The following is a 24,353-nucleotide window of genomic DNA, read 5'->3' as shown; positions in this document are numbered from 1 at the left end:
ACATTGAAGCTGCACTGCATCAAATATTGTGCTGAACCTGAGGGTCACTGTGTGTGTCCACACAACCCTTTGTTAACACAGACTTACAGAGATGTTTATAGTAGAGGAGTCTCACCTGAATCCTAGACCCTGAACCACTTTCTTCTTTCCTCCACAATCAGGTTAAAATTGAGGGTTTTAAGTTAGACATTAATAATAACTTCTCCATGAAAAAGTTTTGAGAAAAATAATGTACCACAAAGATACTTTTAAAGTTTCCTTCTTTATCTTTTTCTCCAAAATTTTGTGATTATAAAAGTAATATATACTCATTGTTAAATTATGAAAGAGAACAAAAATATATAATAAAAATAGAATTGAGGGAGGGAGTGGGAAGCAAAACTTTTGAAGCATAGAAAAAGAAATTGGGAAGAAATATGCCACAACGGTAAAGGTAGTTTTCTCTGAGCATGGGACAATGAGTGGATTTTTTTCTATTTATTTTAAAGAAAAAAAGGTAAATAGCCAAGATCTCCAAAGCTAGGGAAAATGACAGTACTCTCAAACCTAGTATTCTTAGACAGAAACCCAAGGAAGCTGAAGGTCCAGCGAGCATCCTAGTGGAAAATATCCATGCATTCAGTAGAATATATAAATTCAGGACACTATCTGGAAAGCATGGGCAAGACATAAAACATTCATTTCTATAAAATTGAAACAATTTATCTTCCATTCTTGAGCAGATGGGAGGGTAAATTGAGGTTGATTTTTTCTCACCCTGGTGGTCATGTTGGAGGAAATACGAGTGTTCCCGCCCCCGGCACTGTTTAAAATAAGTCTCCGTGCCGGTGACAGGACTAGTCAGAGGGAACACTGTGGTAGTTTCACCCTCCTCCAGGGGGTAGGCAGTACGGTAGGGGGACTGCAGACATTTGTGGGTAGGCAGTACAGTAGGGGGACTGCAGACATTTGTCACTCAGGGAAGGGTGGGAATGAAGATGAGTCCCCTCAGTCTCGGGGAGAGGAGGACGCAGAGAGCAGGTGGGCATCACAGAATGTCCACCTCTCATCGACAGCTGATTACTGACTTGCAGAGTGCTATATGCTCTTCATATTGTGCTCTCTTTGAAATCTGTATTCACCTGACTGATTTATCTCCAATACCCACCCGTCACTATAAAGCTTGGCCACCAGCTATGTGACCTTGAGCAAATTGCTTCATCTCTCTGACCTTCTATTTCCCAATCAGTAAAATGCAACGATCCTTTAGGATGCACTCAGCCACTAGTCTACAAACCCGTTATTTTCTTTGGAGGGGATGGCGCGCTGGTAAAAGGATGCCCTCCTGAGGGGTCTAGAGACTCCACACCTTGCTTAGGAAGGGTTCTGAAGTCTGGCTGTGCTTTAGAATCATTTGGGGGAGCTTTTCATATATACAGATTCTGGCCCTCTCCCAGACCTATGAAATTAACATCTCTGGGGGTAGAAATCAGAAATCAGTGTTTTAAATATGCTCCTGAGATGATTCTTAACTATCTGCTCCATGAACTGGCATCAGACAGTCAATTACTAGGGCACATTTTGCTCTTGTATCATCCTGAGTAAGGATGAAGGTTACAGTTGCCTCTAAAAGGGGAGCAAAGGGCATCACCTAAAATGACTGCAGCAGGGTCAGCACTAGCTTACCAGGTGTCTTTGTCAAATCAGAAAGAGGCGGCCATCTGGACAAATGTACCCTTTGTCTCGGAGTTTGCTTGTCTTGGCAAGCACGGGCTCGGCTTCAGCCCTGGTTGCTCTCTCAGCCAGATGTCTATCTGCAATGTACAAAGTGTATCACTGTACTCAGCTGACTGACCACACACTGTTTGTGAAAATGGGTCAAGTTAAACATGTTTGCATTTGAGAAAATCCCTGAGAATGAGGTGCAGAGTTTCCCACGCCAACTGGGACCCCATTAAGCCTGTCTGGGGAGGTCTTGGTAGGTGTAGATCCACTTTCAGTCACTCAGTTCCTGCCTGCTCACCTAAGGAAGGGGGTTCTCCTTCTAAGGGGCAATATTTCAGCTGGAATCAGGTTACAGGGGGGCTTCTGGAGAGAGAAGGGATTGGGAACTTTAGGTAGAATTCTAAGAGCTTCCTTCATCTGTTTGACCTTGAAATGGGTGGGAGAAAGGACAGCCACGTTTCCATTGACTCCTGGGGGAAGGGGAGGAGATAGAAGTAAAGAAAAAAGGAGAGAAGAAAAGAAGAATGAGAAATAAAGGGCCAAATAAATACACTGGAAACCCTTGTTAGGAATAAGTGATTAAGTTAGGAGTAATTAGAAAGAGTGACATACACTCCCCTCCCCCCCCCCACACACAGAGAAACAGAGAAAAGGAGAATAAAAAGACAGCTAATGGGAAGATAATCCCATTTGTGCATGGCATGGCAATGGCAGGAGCTGAGCCTAGACAATGAAGTCAGGCTGCAGGGCAGGAGCGGAGGGCGCCCAGAGATAAAAGAGCAGCAGCAGGCTGGCCTGCAAATCTTGTCTGAGGGGTTGGAGGAGTGCGAGTGGGGCATCAGTGACACCAGAAGCAGGCATGTGGGTGGGGAAAGAAAAGCCAGATGATGAGCTAGAAATGGGCAAATGAAAGTCAGGAAATGTCGTATGTCATACAGGACGGTCTGACTCCATCTGAGTCACTTCTGAAGAGACTTTGGGCAGGTCAAAGAAGGTCAAACACTGCCCAACACCCAGACTTGGAGTCAACGCTACACCGCAGCATTTCAGTCCAGCCCTACAACGGTGCAGCATTTGCACTTTGATTGGCAGACAGGTGAGAGGAGGTTCTTGTTCAGTTTTAAGTGGCCGGGACAAGTGAGGATGGGTTTGGTGTGACTTTGAATAATCAGTGGAGGTTGGTCTCTGCTCAATACCTAGAACCCGGAGACAATGGCATCCTCCCGATGGGCTCTGGTCGTGGTTCTGTGAGTGGGCTCTAGGGAAATGTTAAGGATGGCATCATCCAGGCAGGCCCAAATAAAATTACCTCCTGTCAAGGATGTGTTTTAAGCAAGACAGAGGGGCTGAGGCAAACCATAACAGACATTGTCCTCATTCTTGGCTTGAAAAGGAAACTGGATTCTACGGCGTGGGACGTCGCTCTTTATACGGATTTAGAATCCCTAAGCAGTCACTCCTGGGAGGCTGAGCAGCAGCGAAGAGTTGTAGGAATAGAAGAAGAGAACAGTAGCACCTGGGACAATGGAAAGGACATATTAAGGCAGTGTGGGCTGTGTATGAGTGCACGTGTGTGTGCCCATGCACACACGTGTGTACTAATCTGGGGATGTGATGGTGAGTGTGTTGCCTCCTAAGTAGGTAGCAAAAAAAGGAGGTGTTAAGCAGGGCCATTCCTGACAACAGCTTCTAAAACCGTGGAGAAACACCTGTTCATTTTCCACAGCAGGTCTCTTTCCATCTCATGAATTATCATTCTACCAGCACCCTTCAAGACTGAAATCTACTGAGATGCCACAGTTCTCTAGTGGGGGTCTCCTTGGTGTTGTCCTCTGTATCTGAGATGCCAGAATAAGAAATCGGACTATTATTTACCGGGAATCTTCAAATGCATGAGTTGAATCTAATTGCGGTGTTCAGAAAAAAGGATCTAGAGGCCCTGGGCACACTTTTAATTTAACAAAAAACATTATAGCCTTTCTTAATAATCTCCAAAGTAGCTGAATAAACTTGTTTTTGCTCCTCTAAGATTTTCATGGAAATCAATCTCTCTTGCCTCCTCCACCCTCAATTATTGTTCTCATTTCTTGTCTGAAAATTTTCAATTTGTCTTTGTTGCCCTAGCAAACAACTATCACAGTCTCTGGCTGTGTCTGTGCAGCCACAGGGACGGGAGGCCCAGGAGTTATTCAGTGAATTCCTGCTGGTTAGACAGAAGACGAGGTCAAGCCCCGTGGTGGGGCAGGACCCTTCCATCCCGGGTCCTCCGTCAGGCACAGGGTCACTGGGGGTCCTGTGGCAGGGAATGACAGATTTCATCGCCAACCTCAAGGACCATGGCTGTAACCCCAAACACTCCATGTGATTTTACTAACTCATTAGAAATCTGTCATCCATGACTTTAAAGCTTTCTGAAGTAACTTTTACTTTTAGTGAATAGGAGCTTCTTGTGTAATGAGTTCAATGATTTTACAACCTGCCACCTGGATCCTGTCACCTGGGAGAGCTACAGAGACTGGTGTCACCACCCAGGTCCACACAGGAATGTCTCAACCTGCCTTGTTCTCCTTGAGCATTTTTGGCAGAACCAGAGGCTCCAAAAAATGGTTGCAACCCCCTCGATTCACAAACCTTGTATATATGGTCCCCGATTCCCTGTCACTCTTGGCTGTTTGGTCTTGAAAACTTTATCTACAGGATAATTTTAGGACTATGCTTTACTTGCAGAATCCAGATAAATAAAAATTTAGACAGTCTGAAGAGGTTTTGTGTGTGTTTTGTTTTCTTTTTAGTATTATTTTAATTTAATTTGAAGGGTCCAGAAAAATAATGCGAAGTGAGGGGATATCTCACCAAGTATACACTCACCTTGGAACTTCTCCCTCCTGCTAACAATTCTAGGAGCCAGTACATGGAGCTTTAATGTCGAAAGCCTTAGTAAGCAAGAGCTCTTCCAGATCTAGTCTTTCTCCACCTTATCAGCCTCTTCTCCTGTCTCTATAAACTGCCCTCGTAAGCTACATTGAGGTATTTATTTGCCATTCCTGGAAAAATCATGTTTCTTATGTCTCCATGCTTTGGCATATGCTGTTCCCTTTGCTTAGAACTACCTTTGTCACCTGTTAAATAGAACATTTCAAAATCTAACTTCTCAGTGAAGCCCTATTCCAGATTCTTAGATGTCCCATAAATTACTCCTTAAACTATAATCCCACCGACCTTTGCTCACACCTTTATTTTAATAGGTTTTAGAATTCATTGTAATTTTTTGTTATGTTCCCATATACCTATTTAGACTATTAGTTCTTTGAGAGTAGAGACATCATCTTATAATTAGCAACCTAGCTTATCCTGGGCCACAATAGGTAATGGAGTGAATATTTGTTGAAAACATGAATGAGTGAGAGAATAAATGATGGAATGTAGTGGTGAGAGGATTTCTATAAACAAACTGGCTCACACACACACACACACACACACACACACACACACACACACACAGACACCCCGTCCAGAGAAACTGGAGCACAAGGCAGAGGCTGGATAAGTTGCAGGTGTAACTCCTCTGCCTCACAGAATCATCCATTGTAATTTTTGGTATTAGTGTCCTTGATCAGTTTTCTTCCTTGTCTGAAAGTCATGAGTGCTTATTGCTACTTTTGTCCTAGTATATTAGGGAATTCACTTCACCTTTTACTGGCCTAGGATTTGGTTGTCCTACTTCAAAAGAATGTTCAGCTACTTTAATGTATGCAATACAATAATGCTAAGTGAAAAACAAATACCACACATGCTGCTTACCTCCACCTTCTGGAAAATTAAATGAAATATTCAGGAAAATCAGCTCTACCATTGATTTTTCCATAATCCCCAATACGTATCGTTAGTTGGCAATCTGTCAGGGAGTTTTCAATTCAAGTGACGGTCTTCACATTCAAATAAATTTTGAGTAACTTTGTAAGAATCATTTAAAGAAACGTGGCATCAGATCCTTGATTTAAATCAAGATGTATGGCGTCTTCCACTTTTCATTTCTCGTGTCACTTTATGAGGAAAATGCAGTTATTTGTCTGGCACTTTTTTATATATATATATAAACTCATGCTGCTTATCACTCCTGGTTCCATTATCCTCAAGATAGTCACTTTCTTTTTCCTCCTAACAGTTGCTCCATTATTTTATTAGTGTCCAAAATGAGACCTCGTAGACAGTGATGATCAGAGAATAATGGAAATTAGAGATGGAAATGACAGATTAGGTCTCCTTGTCTGTTTCCTGGGGCTAATGTTCCTGTCAGTCTGTAACTCAGTGCTTTCGCCTGTCTTATTTTAAATGACACCAATGTGGTGCCTCCGCCATATCCCTGGAGGCTCCTGTCTACATCCTAAGACTGTCTCTACACACAGCCAGGGGGAATGATGAAGCTCTGCACAATTACCAAGTGAAGTCAGGCCCATCCTCACGTGATCTGTCTACAAGGCAAGGGATGTGGAGGCTTGAGCGATTAGCCACCAAATCCAATCACTGCAGAGAGCCAGCCTGGATCATTCAGGGCAAAAAGCGAAATGATATTTTGTCATTGTTTTCTTCAGCAGCAAGTTTGCAGGCTAAGAGAGAGAGAGCTGGTTATGCATCACCCTTTACAATATGCATCACCCTTTACAATTCTCAGTCATCACATAAGCTAAAACCCCTAGAAACTATGCAAACATTTCAGGGGTCCGAGAGTAGGGGATCTAAGGGACTTTAAATAGCAAGTGGCACTCTTTATTCATACCCTGCTTGACATCTATTACCCACGGCCTCTGCCCTCCCCAACAGTCTTCCAACCACAGGCCACCTCACATGTATTTACCCTTCTACAAACATCTCCCTCTAACGTTTGTGGACTGCCTCTCTGACAGGATCTCAAATTCAGTGGAAACAGAGCAATCCTTCATTTTTGCCAACAGACAAATTTCATGGCATTTTGACTTCCCCAAGTTTTCTGACCTGTAACTCAGATTTCCTTTCTCTAACTTCATTCTCTCTTGTCCTTATCCCTCAACCTCAACCCGTTCCAGAACATTTGCCCTCCTCTAACTCTACAGGCATCTATCATGCCTTGACTTAGGCATCAGCTGGCCAAGTTCTCCGAGCTGAGTTTTTCTATCCCTTCATCATAAATCACTCCCTTGGGCTCTTCAATCATTTTTATTGCTCTTCTCCAAACTCTCACCCATTTGTCTCCATATTTACTGCTTTGAGAGTCCAGAACTACATTCAATATTCTAGGCTTGGTCTCTTCAGATTCTCACAGAGGGGGCTGATCATCGACCTCAGGGACATGAGTTCTCACAGGCAATGTGTGAAATGACAGTGGTTTCTTTTTTCCACCTTCTCTGGCTGCAAATGCATTTCTAATCTGCAGTCCAAGCAATCACTCCGAGATGGCATTTGCCTTGATTTCCTTCTAGTTTTCCCTGTTCCATTGATTGCTATTATTAGTTAGCGTTTATTGATCCCCTTCTCCTCTCAGCCTCCTCCAAGACCCAGCCGATGCAGAAAGCAAGCTCTCAGCACCCAAAACAAAGCAGAAAGTTGCTTTTAAAAAGCAATAGAAGAAGGACAGCGGTGATGGTTGCACGACAATGTGAATGTACTTACCACCACTGAATGGTACACTTAAAAGTGGTTAAAATGGTAAATTTTATATTATGTATATTTTATCACAATAAAAAATTCAAAAAAATGTAAAAAAACAAAATAAAAAAAGCAATAGACAAAGTATCTTTTTTATCCCAGTCGTGTGCTTGGGGGAAAGCAAAGGTCTCCCAGAGACAGGGTAATTAGGGATCAGGCAAAAGCACTCTTACTCAACACCGAGTGCTCCCTGAGTCTTTGCACTTCACCCCTGCTGACAGTCCTGGTGAAAACAAGATTCTACTCATGTCAGTCTCGCAAAGCTTGTCAAGCTCTGGGAGAGCTACACTGGAGTCTGTGTGGCTTCACGTGTCTCCAACAAAATAAGTTCTGCCTGTGGAATCCTCATTGCTGGCGGTGATGTGAAAAGGAAGAGAGGGACAGCTTGATTTTCAGATCCCAGCTGGAGACTGTGGGGCTGCGAGTCAGAGGCATCATCTCTGAACTCGTAAATGGAGAAAAAGATGATGTGGACGTCATTGGACTGGTATAAATATGGAAATGCACAGTGACAGTTTTACCCATTCGCTGTTCAGAATATAACCACCCTTCAGCTCTGCTCCTCTGCAGGCAGTTGCTCCACGTCACGTCTGCATGAGGGAATGGTGACATCTGGGAACCGGCTAACTTCCCATCCCCTCACTTACCCCTGGTTTGTCCCCCATTCATTCCGAATGCAAAGGTGCTTGTGCACTGGATCCTTCATGTAACCTTCATAGCAGAGGCATTCCCCTTAGAAGCAGGGCAAGGAGGAAGAAAAAGAAACATGAAGGAATTGATTAACATGTCTGTGTTTGAGAAAATTAACATGAAATGATCAGATTAAGCTCTGGCTCTAATAGAGGCAAAGATGAGACAATAAATCCCATTATGTCATACACTGCCATCTCCACCGCCCATGTGAATGAACACGCCACACCAATCTCTCCATTTTCCACTATGTGATAATTTTCACTCGCGGAGGAACCCAACCTTTACAAAGCACCTGTTATATGTGCTTTGTAAACACAAAGACCAAGAACTGCTTGAGCAAAGGGACTTTGCATCTTTACCTTCTCAGTGCCCAGTTTACTGCAAGGCACCTATTAGGTGATCAATAAATGTTTAAAGACCACATAAGTGAGTTATTTCATCAAATATTTCTAAGAAATTTGAAAAGTAGGTATTAATACTATGCTATGCTGATGGGGGAAACTGAGGCTCAGAAAAATTAAGGGATCTGGAGACAGCTTGTAAATGATAGTTAATATCTGAACCTATGTCTTTCTGACTCCAGACCGTTTTTCCCCACCATGCCATGCTGCTAGCCCACAGAACTACTACTATATTTAGAGGAGGCCACTTACACCTATTATGGTTTTATTGGAACTCCGGGTTTTCATTTTTAAGTGAAAATGGCTAATTATCTCGGAGCTGGCAAACAGAAAGATCATCTATAATTCTATATTTGTTTAGGATATTACTATGCTTCATGATCATTAGTTACTCCCTTAGTATACCAAGAGGTCCACGACCCCCCTGGAATTGTATGCAAAACTGTACATATATGTGCATATGTGCATCTTTCTGTGGCAGGGTTCCATAACATCCATCTGATTTACAAACAAATCTAAGATCCCCAAAGATTAAGAATCACTGCTGTACTTAGTACTGATTTTGAAGAAAATTGTTGCTGCTTCCTTATATGAATAATTCCTTAGGCAATGCTACACATCCCTACACCACTGAGAACAGTTCCACTAAAGCACTAGTCTTAACTCTTTCACTGGCTGGTAATTTAGTTTGTAGGTAGTGAAAGAACAGAGAGTGACTTCCTGAAATTTATAAATAACAAAGGTGGCATGCCCTAACGAGACAAGGGGCACACAGTTTCTCTATCTCCCTAGCAAGAGATGCTTAAAAAGGATATAGATAGAATAATAGCTTTGACTGCTATTTTCTCTTTTAATGATAAAAACCAATAAAAATGAAGTGAAGGGGCCTCAGAGTCATGAGGGAAGGGATTGGTAGGCCCTGAGCAGGAAGTTTTTTCTTAGGATCTAAATTCAACCATTCCTTTCATGATTGACCTATAAGCTACTGCCCATCAGGGCATCACTACCAAATAACACTCATCTTCTTCCCCCACACCTGCTCAGCTCAAGGCGCTGAGGAGTGGAGTGAAAATGAGTAACTTCTTTGTGGGGGATCCACAGAGAGTAGTAGATCAAAACTTGGTCTCTTGTATGGCAAATTCAGGCTTCCACATGGGTTAGATTCGCAATAGGCTTGACTTACTGGCTTCAGTGGGGAATAGTCAGGGAGCTATGAGTCGAACATTGGAAAACACAGATTGAAATTAGGTAGTGGACGATAAGGCTTTCAAATGAAGGCTGCTTCTCCAATAGAACGAAAGATAAAGAAGGCAAGAACCAGAGCGAGCAAAAGTAGGAAAGTACTAGGAGCTGGGCTTCATACTTTATCAATGCCAAAGAAAGCATAGACTATAAGCTACACAAGGGCAGGAACGAGGTTAGTTTCCCCCCATATGAAGAGGCCTTTTATAAATACTGTGTCATGGAGAATAAATATATTAAAGCATTTGCTGTAAATTTATAGATACCACCACCACCACCTCTCCCCAAGATGCAGATATCTAAGTCAGTTAATGGGCCAAGGGCCAGATATGCTTCTCCCTTAAGGAGATCCCCTCCTGATTGTCCTTGTGGACATTAGGCATGGGTATGACATTAAAAAACAGGAAGTAACCTGAAGAGGTTGTCGAACCCATCACTCTGACTCTTAGAATGGTCTTGGCTGGGTGCCTTGCCTAGAAGTAAGGATTGACAAAAAAGGCAGTCCTTCTTCCACATTTAATATCTAGTTACCATGAAACATATAAAAATAAATGCAGTAACAACTCAGAGTTCAAGCAGAGCCTGATTTTCCTAATGATGGTGTTACCTACCATTTGTAGAGCACATTTACCTTTCTCAAATTGCCTTCCTAGTCATTATCTCCTTATGAGGTTTCCATCGTTCATTACTATGTGGAGACACACTGCCGACGACAGATAAAGCTTTTCTCCATATAGTGTCATATGCAGCCCAAAGTCAGAGCAACAGAGAAATTTTCAAACACATCAGGCTCGAGTTTGAGGATATCCAAAATTTGCCTCTCAAATGATCCTCATTTCCAGAACCCACCAAATTTCCCTCTTCTGTATTTCTCCTCAAAACCAGTTTGGCCATCTATATTGAAAGTTCAGACTTGATGAGGAAAGTTGCTATGGCAACCAACTGCTAAATCTTGACTTTAAGAGGGGTTTCATGCAAGCACAAGCTCCGACTGTTAGCTGTGAATTTTAAAGACCCCACAAGGGTGTTGGATGCCCTCCTAAGCTAGAAGTGTTACAGTCTCTGCATCTGCTGTGACAGATGGCGGGGAACACATGACGTGCCGACTCTGTGGTAGTGCTCATAGGAATCCAATGGAGATACGTGTCATGGCCACAGAGAAGTGCCCAACAGGGATGTAGTATGCCCTGCAGGAGGCACTCACAGGCAACCATGCTGCTAAAGAGTAGAAGCCCACTGAGAAGAGATCCAGGCAGGGCCTGGAGATGGCTATACTTTGATTTGTGCTTGGTATCCTGAGGGCAAACGCCTTGAGGCGCCTTGTATGATGGACAGTGCCTTTGGTCATTTCCCAGTCTATAGACTTAGGCACAAATCTCATCAAAGGATTAAAGGAAGACCTTAAAGCTAAGGCTCCTCAGCTATGACTGGGCTCACCACAAGTTCTTCATGAGGTAAATACAGATCAAGGCCAAAAGCCCTGAGTCATCTCTATCCTTCAGGTAGCTGTTGGCTTTTATTAAATGGAATTGTTTGTGCTTCATCTAAAAAGGGCAATCTTTGTTAGACGTCTGAACTTGGGCCATATCTAAATGCCTGGTCTCCTCCCCCATGGAGACATCAGGCAAGAGGCAGGCCCAGAGTCAAACAGCCCCACATGACTCCAAGAGGGCAGACAGAGGGAAACAGGCCGAAAGGACATCTCAAAGGAAGGTGCTTTAACTGGGCCAAAAAAGGGAGTTTGGAATGAGAAAAAAAATGGAAGCTGTGCTCTCCTGCCAAATTGGGTTCAAAAAACCAGGAAAGGCTAGAGAGAGGGAGGCAGGGTTCTGAGCAAGAAAGGGGAAGAGGGCTAGATTGAATCTGAAAATATGCTCCAATGCCCCTCATCAGGTTTTACACACTTCTACATAGTTGGGACCAATGTACGGAAAGATCTGGGACAGAAGGAATTTCGGTGAACATCTTGGATGGTGATTAAAACTTGATTTAGCTTGGAAGCCCATGCTCCTTGCAGACCCATAACAGCTAGATATCTTGAAAAGGGCAATGAGGGTCTGTGGGCAGGACTGACGGGGACTGTGAAATTAAGCAGGTATGTGAAGCTTCCACAGCTGCCCATATGGCAGAACAAAGGCCAGGAATGGAGTACAGAGAGAAGTCACTGAAACCAGTTAGTCTGTGTTTCCAACAAAAAACAAACAATCAAACAAACCTACAAACACAACAGAAACCTTTAGAAAGGATAGGAAAAGTCAACCTCTCGCTGGATCCATAAACTTTACAACCTTAGTGGTTTGCTGTTAGCCCAACTTAACCAGAGACACACCTAGGTTACAAACCTGGAAGGATCTGGGGAGAATGTCACTGTGCAGTTGGCACTGGGCTCCCAGGCACTGGGCTAGGAGCTTTAGGTACATTACATCCCTCCCGATTAGCATGTTGCTAGAAGGTAAAAGCAAGGCTGGAATGGAAAAGAGATCAGCAAGTTTCCTCCAGCTCCAGTTCTTCCACAGATTCCTGACACATCTTCAGAAGGTCTACGTAGCCATTCTCTATGAATTGGGCTGGGGCAATATAAAGAGTCACATAACACTGCTTGTTCTTTCTCTGTCCTGTTTCTCCTTCCCAGGTGTATTACTATTCTACAGCTGCCGTAAAAAATTACCGCAAACTTAGTGGTTTAAAGCAACATAAATATATTATCTTACGGTTCTGTAGGTCAGAAGTCTGACACGAGTCTCACTGCGCTAAAATCAAGGTGTCCATAGGACTATGTTCCTTTCTGGAGGCTGGAGGGTAAACTCCGTCTCTTTGCCCTTTCCAGCTTCTAGAGGTCGCTCACCATGCGTGGTTCACGCCCCCTTCCTCCATCGTCAAAGCCAGCAAGCGCTGGTTGAGTCCTTCTCATATCACATCACTCTTGTTTCCTCTTCTCTCTCCCTTTTCCACTTTTAAGGACCCTTGCAATTACATTGGGCACACCTGGATAATCCAGGATAATCTCCTTAAAATAAGTCAGCTGTTTAGCAACCTTAATTCCATCTGCAAATTGAATTCATCTTTGCTATGCAACATAACATATTTACAGGTCCTGGGGAATAGGATATGAACATCTTTGGGGACCCATTATTCTGCCTACCACACCTGGTATTCCGGACGCTGTGAAGGTGATGAGTAAACACGCGCTTAACTATGGAACACTTTGGAAGGATGCCTAAGGAGAGCTCCAGGCCCCAGAGGTTGCTCCTTTGCAGTGACTGAGTGTCTGTGTTTGTGTGTGTGTGAAAAAGTATACACGTGCACTTGCACAGTTCCACACATCCATATAAGCAGACGACTCAGCCTGGCTGGGAAAGCACATGTCCCAACACTATGACATTTCCAAGTGAGTTAGCTGGAGGATTGCAAAAATAACGTCGACTTGACTTGCAGCCAATTCCCACACTCAGCTCTTTGGAGAAAGGCTCTAGGATGGAGTGTGGGAGGCGATAAAGTTTCTTACTGATGAGCGTGTGGGATGACCACATCATCCCATGTGTGGAAAGAAGCAGGGCAGGAAGGGGGAGGATTTCCAATTCCAGCATTAATGAAAATAAAATCCTCTGCAGCATCATTTCTCAACTGCTACCCCAAATGAAGATGTTGCACCTTAGTTCTGTTGTGGGGTTTGGGTCTTTATTTTTATTCTCCATCCATGGCTTTCCAGTTGTCACAGATACTGGGAAGCCACTAGCAAGGGCATGAGCTTCCCAAAGTCATTTTCAGCAAGGATTAGAAATGAGACATCTGGGCCGGCCCTGCGGCTTAGCGGTTAAGTGCGCGCGCTCTGCTGCTGGCAGCCCGGGTTGGGATCCCGGGCGTGCACCGACGCACCGCTGCTCTGGCCATGCTGAGGCCGTGTCCCACATACAGCAACTAAGAAGGATGTGCAGCTATGACATACAACTATCTACTGGGGCTTTGGGGGAAAAAATAAATAAATAAAAATTTAAAAAAAAAAGAAAAGAAATGAGACATCTGAGAAGGACTGAAGAGGTGATGGGAGCTTCGCTGTGGACAAGCAGCTTCCTCAGCTCCTGGCTTGGTAAGCAGTGATGCTCAGTAATAATGCTTGCTTAAATAGTTTTGAATGACAAATATGTTGGATCTGATATGTCTGGGGAAATTAAGCAACCTTTTATAATCACACCTCTGCTCTGATTTCATGATGGAGAGAACACAGACGCTGCCTTAGGTAGCTGTGGGACTTTGGGCAAGTCATGTAACTTCTTGGGGAACTCAAGCATTGATCTAAAGAAAGAAGGCAGCTTATCTCTAAGACCCCTCCCCTCTAAGACACCTAAAACCTCAATCCCTTCTTTCTACATGTAATTAAAAGTGCTTCTTGTTCTTTAAAACCTCAGTAGAAGCTTGCAAGGCTCTCTGAAGATCATGCTCTCTCAGAAGTGAGTTTAACCACTAAGATTATCCAAGGACTCCTAACTCAAGTCAGCGGGGGGACCAGAGATGAGCTCAGTTGCATGGAGAGGCCCCACCTCTGAGATGAGCCCTTTTTCCTTTCTCCCAAGCACACTGGCTTTTGGGCATGGTGTACAGCCCATCTGTTTGGTTTGGTGTTTGCCTGACAGCGTGGGAGGAGCAGCAAGTAAGCACAGTCTTAGACATCAGATGTTTGAAATGTTGTACGTTCTCCTCCATATGGGGGCCTAGAATCTCTGTGACGGGCCCACGTAAAAGCAACTTTTAGACCTAAGAAGGTGAACTTTAAACATCACAGTTACCTGTTACTCCCTCAAAGAGATGCAGCCATGGATTATAACAGAAGTAAGGGCTGGATCTCTTGGACTCGACCTCTACTAATATCCCTCTACCCCCAGCACCTGAAGAAGATGTAGCTGTAGGGGGATGTGTGTGTGTATACATACATATATACGTGTGTGTGTGCGCACATGTGTGTGTATGTGGTGGAGGAGGGGCTACACATGAGGTACAGAGAGCTAGAGGAGTTGTCCCCCAACTGCAGCATCACCGCATATGGGGGTCATAGATATCACTATATCCTCTTCCTGTGTTCCAAGACATTGTATCACTTCTCTGGGAAGGATCTGTCTGTGGTACTGAATCTACCGGACACAGGTTTTTATAAAGACTACCTTAGACGAACCCCTTCTATGATGCAAGTGCAAAGCAACCTGGAGTGAGGGATCCATACTCCTGGATATCTTGGAGCTCAAGAAGCACTGTAAGTGTCCTGGTGCATGCTGTATCTGAATCTGGACCCTCTCGTGGAGAAGCCCCAGCCCCATTTGATAATACAATAGCCTGAAAGATGTCTATACCCTTTGGCCCAGTAATCTCTCTTCCAAGATTTATCTGAAGAAAATAACTTCAAATGTGCCCTGCATTTATGTGGAAAGATATTCATTTTAGCAGTATTTGTAAAAATTAAAAATTTAAAGCATCCTAAGTGTCAGATAATAGGGGACTATTTAAATGAGCTATGATATAGACATACAATAGAATACCAAATGACCATTAAAATTATGTTATTGAAGATTATTTAATGGTTCTGGAAAACTCTCACGATAGAATGTTAAATGAAAAAATCATTTAAAAAAACTGGACTTAGTGTGCTTGCAAGCCTCTAAAAATCATGCATAGATAAAAGATTGGAAGGGAAGACATTAAAATTTTAAAATGATTTCTCCAGGAGATAGAATTATAGATGATTATCATTTTCTTCTATAAGCTTTTTTAGATTTTCCAAATTTTTTACAATAAGCAAGCATGAAAAGTCTAGCCCCAGGAGATGATAACCCCTGACGGGATGGCAAGTGGGCTATGGAGGTCATCCTCAACTGACCTGTCTGGCATGGGGCTACAGTTAGGATACTTCCAAGGCTTAAAAATTCTAGAAGCTTCCATGCTAGAAGATGACCCCACATTTTAAGCCAACATGCTCAGGGGTCCAACCACATGCTGGCGGTTTGCACGGTCTAGGCTCCCAGTGGCAGTGGGACAATCAGGAGGGCTGGCCTGGGTGTCAAGGGAGTGATTGCAAGAGGCATGAACTCTGACAGTTACCCGCTGCCCGGTGCTCCCGCCTACCAGTTTCGGGGTCGCATTGGTGTTCACAGGGGTCCAGGAGCCGCCGGGCACAGAGGTCCATGGCCCAGGGCCCACTGGAGTTCTGCTGAGAGAAGAGCACCACTTGGGCAGGGTTCAGCCAGTCACTGGCATCCAGCTGGCTCCCCTCCAGCAAGATGAAGCGGCTTCCTGCAGGGGGAGAGGAGGCATGCCGTGTGCACACAATACACACACACACATCACTGAAGACAGAGTAAGGGACACTCTACAGGTTAGCCCCAAACCAAGGTCATTACTCCCACCAGTCCTGGCCTGTCATGAGCCCCCAAGCAAGGGATCAGCAGATGGAGGCTCGGCCACTGCTTGGACCTCCCGCCATCTCGTCCCCTGCTGCCTTGCTCCTTCCCGTCTCTAGCAGGGTGGACCTAAGGGATACAGAGACAGAGCCACTTTGTGATGGCCGTGGCACGGCTCCATCAGACCCAGCCACGGGCACTGGCACTTGTCCAAGGAACAGGGACCTGCTGCCTATCTTCACTTGCCATGAAATAGCAGGCCCTCTAACACTGCGGACAGCCCCCACCTGTTTGCAGCCTTACAGCAACCGAGAAAACAGACATTAACAAGTCAATCAGGTGCTCTGGGCTTAACTAATTCATGATTCTCAGAACCTATGTTACTCCCTCATTAGATTGGGGTCCCCCAGGATGAAAGTAAATTATTGATTCAGAGTTCTAGGCTTATAGCAAGTTACCACAATTAGGAATGTCTCACTTGGGCATACAAAACCAGAGGGGTCTGATTCTTAAACCTCTACTACTCCACTTAGCTTCTCTCCTCTCAAAGGCTACGAGAATCTTGGTGGCTGCCTACTTGTAGCCAGTATGCTCTGCATTTCTTTACAAAGACAGGGCTTATATAAAAACAAACAGAAACGGAAAATGGGAGTGGGCACAGAGAAGAAGAGGAGAGCTGTTCAGTTTTGTTTTTTTTTTTCTTTTTCTAAACCTGCTTTCTGATTTCATTTGTGGCCGATCCAATTTTGTCCTAAGCCTTACTATCTGGGTTTATTTTTTTCCTCACTTATAGTAAGAGGTAACAGTGACCTCTGGCTTCTCTGTATCTTCCCTGCCCAACCTGAAACCTTCCTCTTTAGGGAGGAGGCTGCATCCTCAGAAGTGGGCTCACCATCGGCGATCAGGTGCTCAGGAACGTGCAGGGTGATCTTGACAACGAGAGGGCAGCTCACGTGAGAGGAGCACACGAGGCCGATCACACAGCTGGTGATGCTGATTAACGTCAAGGTGGTCTTATTCACAGGACTTCGGGGAGAGCCCACTGAAAGTAAGACAAAAGCAAGACCCATGGTGGTGAAACTCTTGGCAGTGACAGGCCAACCTGGCATTTTGTTGCCCAGCCCGGCAAATAGGCGAGGCAGCTGGCAAACCTAGCCCAGCGGGAAACGTCTCTAGCTGCACGACCTCAGTGACCATCCTCATGGAGTACATGTCACGTTTGAGTCAGAGGGGACTTGGCCCTCAGAGGGGACTGGTGGCCCTCAAGGTCAACAAGGGTCAGCTGTATGCAATTCTTCTGCACTCTTCCTGGGCCAGGTTCACAGGAGAAATCCTAAAGGAGGGCATTCTCCCTTCTACTCGCCTGGCTGAGCTCCAACCTCTTGCCCAAGGCTGGCAGGAACGCTTTCACCCCACGCTGGAGCTCCCTGCACTTTCCACTGCTTTCCATAGAGGGCGCTCACACAAACCAGCTCCTCCACTCCCGGGGCTCAAACTACCTCTCCAGAGGAACTTCTATAGGTGGGAGTCCTACAAGTGACTCTTGCTCTGTAGGGCCTGGAAGGAGGAAAATGAGGAAAGTCTGCTCTGCGTGAGTAGAGGATATTGTCACACCTGAAGGCTCTCCCCAGTCCCGCAGCCAGTGGGGTAAGGTTATAAATGGAAGCTTAGTGAGATAATAATAATGCTAGGAATAAACAACACTCCCAGGTAGGAGGGGACAGGGATAGGAAGGGAGGATTTTTTGGTGTGTTTTTTGTTTGTTGGGTTTGGGGTTTGGGGTTTGGTTTTGGTAGAAAGGATAAAATGGTAGTGACAAGAGGGACCCTTCACATGGAGGCAGAACAGATGCGAGAAGGTAAGAAAGCAAGGCAAGTTGCCAACAAAATATCGGTCCTTTGGAATTTTCTATGGTCTGTGTTAATATTTATTATTGATAGAAATTAAAGGCATCTATTATGTCAGACAGTGAGCAAAGTGTTTCACATACCTTATTTTACATTTAATATTTGCTTCCTTACAATAAATCTATGAGTCTGTACAGTAACTACCCACTTTACAGGTAAGGAAAGTAAGTCTCAAAGAGATTAACCTCATAGTGATAGTTAACACTTATGAAGTGTAAGTATGCGTCAGGCACCAGTGCCCAGGCTTCTACACGGCTCATATCATTGAACAACGACCACAATCTGATGAGGCGGCTCCTGCAGAAGAGCAGTGAGTTAGACAGCCTACAGGCTTGTCCAGGGTCAAGCAGCTACTAAGGAGTGGAGCCGAGATCAAAGCACAGGTCCAGCTGAGGCTACAGCCCCAGACAATGCATTAATCAATCTTTGGACCCAGTGGAGCCTTTGGAACCACTGTTCTTAGGAGTGCAGGGAAGGTTTTGGTTCATGGCTACACCCACACTTTATGGGAGCAGATTCCCTGAGTGGGTGTGTTGGCAATAGCTTGGAGGGAGATACTCCAGGGTGGCCAGCAGCCTCTGGATCCTCTGTCCCTTGCTACCTAGAGATATTCTATTCATGTTAGTACCCTTTCAACATAGATTCTATTTCTGCACACTAGCCCAGACCAGCTCTGAGCAGCAGATGTACCACTAGAATGTCCTTCAGACACTCAAATACGATATCCAAAACCAAACTCTCGCCACCTTCCTTCAGACCCTCCTCCCCCTCCTATTTCCACTGCCCAGCGAATGGCACTGTCATCTTCTTGGCTTCTCAAGTCCAAAAACCCCATCGCGTCTACCTTTTCCCTCTCTTTCATAAACCACACCCTCTCCACGACCAATGCTATTAAATCATTCTTCATTTTGTGTCCAAAATTCTCTTGCTTCCTTTCTCTCCATCCCTACCTACACCTATCATCTCACGCCTAGACTATGGCAATAGCCATCCACCCAGACTCCCTGCCTCAACGTCCCCCTCCTCTCACCTATCCTCCACAGTGGCCTAGATGAAGCAGAGTGGACAAGCGCAATGCTCTTTAAAAGCCTTCAATGACTCCAACTGAAGTGTCAGGTCCAAGGCCTTCAGTCAAGGCCATGTACCTTCTCCTGATCTTTCAGCCTTATTTCCTAAGCAAACTACAAACTTGCACCATAAGCTTCATTTTAGTAAACTATTTACTGCTCTCTGACTAGACCATTATCGTTTATGTCCCTCTGACTTTGCACATATTATTTCCTCCTCCACAGAATGCCATTTTGTCACCTTGTCAGCCTGGTACACACCTACTCTTCAAGTCTCAGCTCAAACAACATCTCCCTGTAAACACTTCCCTGAAGCCTTCAAGAATAGATTCTCACTCATTCCTGGCTGTTCCTCTAGCCCTCGGTGCACCCTGCTGTTATAGCCCTCGTCACACAGTGCTGTCACTGTTTACGGGCACTTGCCACTGCTCTCACATGAATAACTTGCTACTCATCTTCTTGTCTCTCTGGTCTGTCTGCATCATCAAACCATCATCCAGCATCTCTACTTGTCTTCACAATTTCCAGTGGTTTCCTATGACCTACAGAACCAAGTGCAAACTCAGTAACATGGCGTATGTGGGGTCTTTTGGTAGCCAGCCTGTCATCCAGCCCCATCCCCACTGCCCCTATGTGTCTGTATGTTTATATCCCTGATTACAGCTGCCATGTTGAACTGCTTTTACTTGCTTGATAATACCATGTTCTTTTTTGCCTTCAAGGCTTTTCGTACGCTATTTTCCTCTACTAGAATGCCTTTACCCTAATTTTCCTCTTTCAAGAAATCTTATACCTCGGTTGTATATAACCGAGGTCTAATTATTTTCTCCTTTTTTGCCTCCTATTGCTACCAGGTAGAATTAACTGTTCTCTCTTCTGAGCATTCATTTCACTTTATTTATATTATTAAATTAAGCCTTTCACTGTGTCCTGTTTTCATGTTTCCACCACTTATCACAAAGACTGACCCATGGCAGGTAGGTTATAAAATTTCTGGCTGGCCTGACTGATGTATCCAGATCAATTCAACAAACCCTTACAAGCTTCTATTATAGCAAAATCCTTCACTTGTCACTTTAGAAAAATAAATTAGACATGGCCATCCCTAAGAAGCTTACAGTCTAGTTAATAGTAATAAACAGTTGATGGACTAGGCGCACTTGGTATTTAAAAGGAACAATTTTATGCTGCAAAGAAACTCATTCTGATTCATTACTATGGATTTTCTTAAAACAGGATTTTATTAAAGCAGAACACACCCTGCTTTGCTGTAGCCTAGGCTGACTATTTGCTGTATATAAATATGTAATGAGGATCAAGGGATCCACATTCTCACCTCAGGGATACTATGGCATCAGACATTAGGCTGCCCAGAGCCTCATTGATTTCTTAAGAAAAAATGGTGGGAAGAAATTTTGTACTGACAGCAGCAATGCCTACAGAAAGTGGAAATGAGGAAATGAAACGGGTTCTTCCAATCTCTAGGAAGAATGCCCTCGATATGAAAAGAACTCAAGTGGAGGGAGGAGAGGGCCAAAATATAGGTGTCTTTTAGGGGGCATTGGTTGGTTATTGGTTGGGGAAGATGCTATTGAGTACAACACGAGGTGAGGTCACTCAAACATCCTCCATTGTATCTCAAGGAGGCCCTGTCCAAAATTCTTTAAGACAGAGTGCTGTAGAAACCAAAGGCTGCACTGGGGAGAGTTCTAATGGCAACAATAACAAGAATTTCATAGTGCTTTGTCAGTCGCCAAAAAAGCACATTTTAATATAATTTAATTCTGACAGGAGTCCTTTGTGTGAGGTATTGTTAATCCATTTAATATGTGAGGCAACTGAGGCTCAGGGAATGTGTTGTCCTTATCCAATGTCACACAGCAAGTAAATGGAGGCTGAATGGTGCTTGAACCCAGACCTCCCTCAGTGATGATGGTGATACCAGCAAAATCATAGGCAGCAGCAGCCACAGGTGCAATAGCTACACCTGAAGCCTAGACTAAGTATCAGGGTGGAGTGGCACAGACAGTGGCTGCATGAAAGGATGACTCTATCAATGCTGAGGAGGATGAAGTAATTAACCTGGACCCTGCCAGGAGAAAGGAGGGGATTCGCAGGCTTGGGGTCTCGTGATTCTACTGGGCAGGAGACTAAAGGCCAAATACCATTACACACGTTTTTCAGGCCATAGATCATTCCTCAACTACCCTGACCCCCAATCCCTGCCTCGCCCGATCCCAAGGCCACTGTGGCTGGGTGAGCAAGGGTACCTATACTGTCCATTTTTTCACACAAAACTCTTTATCAACTTTATTTCCTGTGTCTAAACAGCAAAAGATGACTCCTGAGGCTTCCAGAAGGAATTGAGAGTCTTCTGACCAAGAAATAGCCTTTCAAACAACTTGAAAACTTGTTTGAGAGCGCCATTATCTGGGAGAGATGATTCTCTGCAAGTTCCCACTCTAGGCTCTTCTTTCTTCCTTAGGAGGGAACATCAATTGTGGTCCAGGAATTCTTTCTGCAGAAACTGGCTTTGCTCCCCAGAGCCCCCAGCCTGACCCAGCACCTCTGCAGCTCCCTGCCTTCCCTCCTCAGAGCCTCTCTCACTCCCCTTTGGCCCTCCACCATTCCTACCTCTACTGCGCCTCCGGCTCCGAGACGGGTCGGTGTAAAACGTCAGCTGGGGGTCGTTTTCTGCCTCTGTGCCAGAGTCCCCTTCAGGGTTTAGGAAGGCAGAACCAGCTGTAATGGAAAGAAGCACGGCAAAGACAAGACCTTCAGGTTTGTCTTCATGACACCAAATCACTGGGCAAGTTCAAGAGAAAAATCGGTAAAAATCAGAGTGGGTTGACTGACAATCCGGGAGGAGTAGCCTTGGGGACTGAAGCTTCCTGATATAAAGATTTATTGGAGAAGGAGCTCTTTACATAACAGCAATCACTAGGGTCCTACACCCACCAGCCCACGCTCCTACTGAGGAGGGCCGTTCCTGGCAGCTATCCGCCAGAGAGGACGTTCGTGGAAGGTAGGTGGAAAAGGAAAAAAGGGAAACTTCCCTCCTTACAGGTCATGATTCTGGTTGATAGGATACTGCAATTATGTAAAGAGGGGCATAGGATATTTTTTTCTGGTTCTAGAATTAATATAGATTTAATATGGAAAAAACAAAAAAGAATAAAGAAAATACACAAAAATGTGTAAAGGGAACAACTCTGATGTCCTCTAAATCCGAGAAAAACTGTTAACATTTGATGTATATACCGTCCATCATTTTCTGATTCAGAAATAGATAAAGGCTTTTTAATCTCCTCTTAAAAATGGCAGTCTGCTATACCTTCTACTTTATAATCTCATTTTTTATCCATTTAATAAATGGGTGGGCAACTTTCCATGTTAACAAATATAGATCTATATCATCATCTTGAATGGCTGCATTATAGGCCACTGGACAGCAGACAGATGTGGAGCTAGTTAACCAATTCCCTATTGATGGACATTTAAACTATTTCCAATTTTCACTCTTTTAAACAATGTTGTGATGAACAGCCTTTTACACACATCTTTGCTCATTTTTCAATTATTTCCTAAGGATAAATTCTTGTTGTTGAAATTACTTGGTCAAAAGGTTTGCATATTTAAATTTTTTGGTAAGCAGCACTCAACAGGCCTCTAGAAAGACTGTGCCAGGACACACCCCAGCCATGCCTGAGAGTGGGGGTGGAGGATATTAACGGCCCTGTCTCTACTGATACTAGGGAATCCACCTGAAAGCCCTACCAGCAGACATGGGTACCTCTTGCTTTGTTGTTGATCCGCTTTCTCTGGCTACTGGAGGTGTGAGAGAGCAGGGTTGCCTGCTGGTGGTTGGAGTCCACAGGGCTGGTGGCAATGATGTTATCTTTATATTTGTTCATCAGTGACAGCTTGGCATTGTCACTTCCTGTATAAGGAAAAGTCAAGGCAAAGATTTTAACAGAAAAGGCCAAAAGAAAGTGAGAGCAAGGAAATCTGCATGAACCAAGGAGATGGAGTTTCACAGAATTGAAATAAAGAACCTTTAAAGTGAGAGACTGGCAGAGACTGAAATATTCCTCTTTGATTTCCAGAGGACTACAGAGTTATAAGAGAAGAAGTGAAGTAAGAGTGATCACAACTGAAAATCTAATTCAACTAATTCTGCATTGACAGGGTCACCACGTGTGGCCCTCTGGTGAGATACAGACTGCAGATTTCTTTCTTTTGGTCAGTACAAAGCTTTAAAAGAATTTGAATTTGAGTGCATTCAGGCAGAACATGCCTTCTCTCTTTCACCACAGTCTGCACCATTCCCTACTGTCTGACATCCAGCTATTTCACAAATTTGTGCTATTTGCCCTGGATGCATTTGTTTGTAATCCCTGAGTATCATATGGCTACTTGATGGGCTTAGCACTACACCAGGTGCTATGGGGAATATGAGATATTGAAGATGTGTGCCATGTTCTCAAGAAGTTCCCAGACTTTAAATCTTATTAGGAAGTGGCTATTCATATAGGATCTCGTCTAGATAACAAGCAGGATGGAAACCTCTAGGATGCAATTTCCCTCTTTTCAAGCCCCACTGAAAGCCCATATATCTTATGTAATATTCAGTATCAAAAATGTCTTCTTCGAAGATGATTGGGCAGTACCTTAAAGGATCGCCGTCATGGGGTTTTATCTATGGGGAGTTGCTTATTTGTAGAAGTTTGAGAGAGAGACAGGTGGGCTACTGTAAAAGAAAAGGACTTGTTTCCTCTCTGAATTTTGTTGATCCCTGTCTTGCTCAGCTGATTAGGTCCAAGTCTCTTCCCTGCAGTGTCTCCATAGATACACAAAGTGTTTGAGGTCTGACAGCTTGACTGCATTCTTTCATCTTCTTTGAAAAAGTACATCCCTTGCAAAGACCACTGAGCCATGGGCAAGACAACACAACTAAAACACCCCAGGCCAAAGTCTCAGGAGTTATAGAAAAGAACAGATACCTCTCTCCTCTCCACTTCAGTGGAAAATTAAATTGCCTAAGTAAACATACTATACACAAAAATCTCACACACATGTTGATCTTCCTTGCTGTGTCCTTATATTCCTGAGGATTGCTCATCATATACTATAAAGGCTCTAACCCACTCTTGTTGGATGTAAAAGTGTCTCTGCTTTCAATGCAAAGTGGAAGTGGAGAGGGATCCAATTTACACTTATTCTTCTGATTTCTTATATTAGAAAACAGCTCCCATCATCTCAGGAAAACGC

The 24,353-nt window shown here is 44.2% G+C and overlaps 1 protein-coding gene across 2 annotated transcripts in view; it reads right to left on the bottom strand.

Annotated features, from left to right (window-relative positions):
- Positions 1–24,353, bottom strand: part of ASTN1 (astrotactin 1) — a 313,546-nt gene that overhangs the window by 135,407 nt on the left and 153,786 nt on the right. The window contains exons 4-8 of one of the 2 annotated variants that reach the window (XM_058540000.1): positions 22,876–23,022; positions 21,717–21,824; positions 17,001–17,150; positions 15,810–16,001; positions 8,034–8,118 (exon numbers count right to left, since the gene is read on the bottom strand). In XM_058540000.1, the coding sequence (XP_058395983.1) occupies positions 8,034–8,118; positions 15,810–16,001; positions 17,001–17,150; positions 21,717–21,824; positions 22,876–23,022 (682 nt within the window). The remainder of the gene's footprint in view (positions 1–8,033; positions 8,119–15,809; positions 16,002–17,000; positions 17,151–21,716; positions 21,825–22,875; positions 23,023–24,353) is intronic. The other variant, XM_058540001.1, reaches the window with a different exon arrangement.

This window comes from Diceros bicornis, chromosome 4 (genome assembly GCF_020826845.1).
Source record: "Diceros bicornis minor isolate mBicDic1 chromosome 4, mDicBic1.mat.cur, whole genome shotgun sequence".
NCBI classification, from domain to species: Eukaryota; Metazoa; Chordata; class Mammalia; order Perissodactyla; family Rhinocerotidae; genus Diceros; species Diceros bicornis.
Note: the sequence above shows the minus strand (reverse complement) of the source record. Positions and strands in the feature narration are given on the sequence as shown.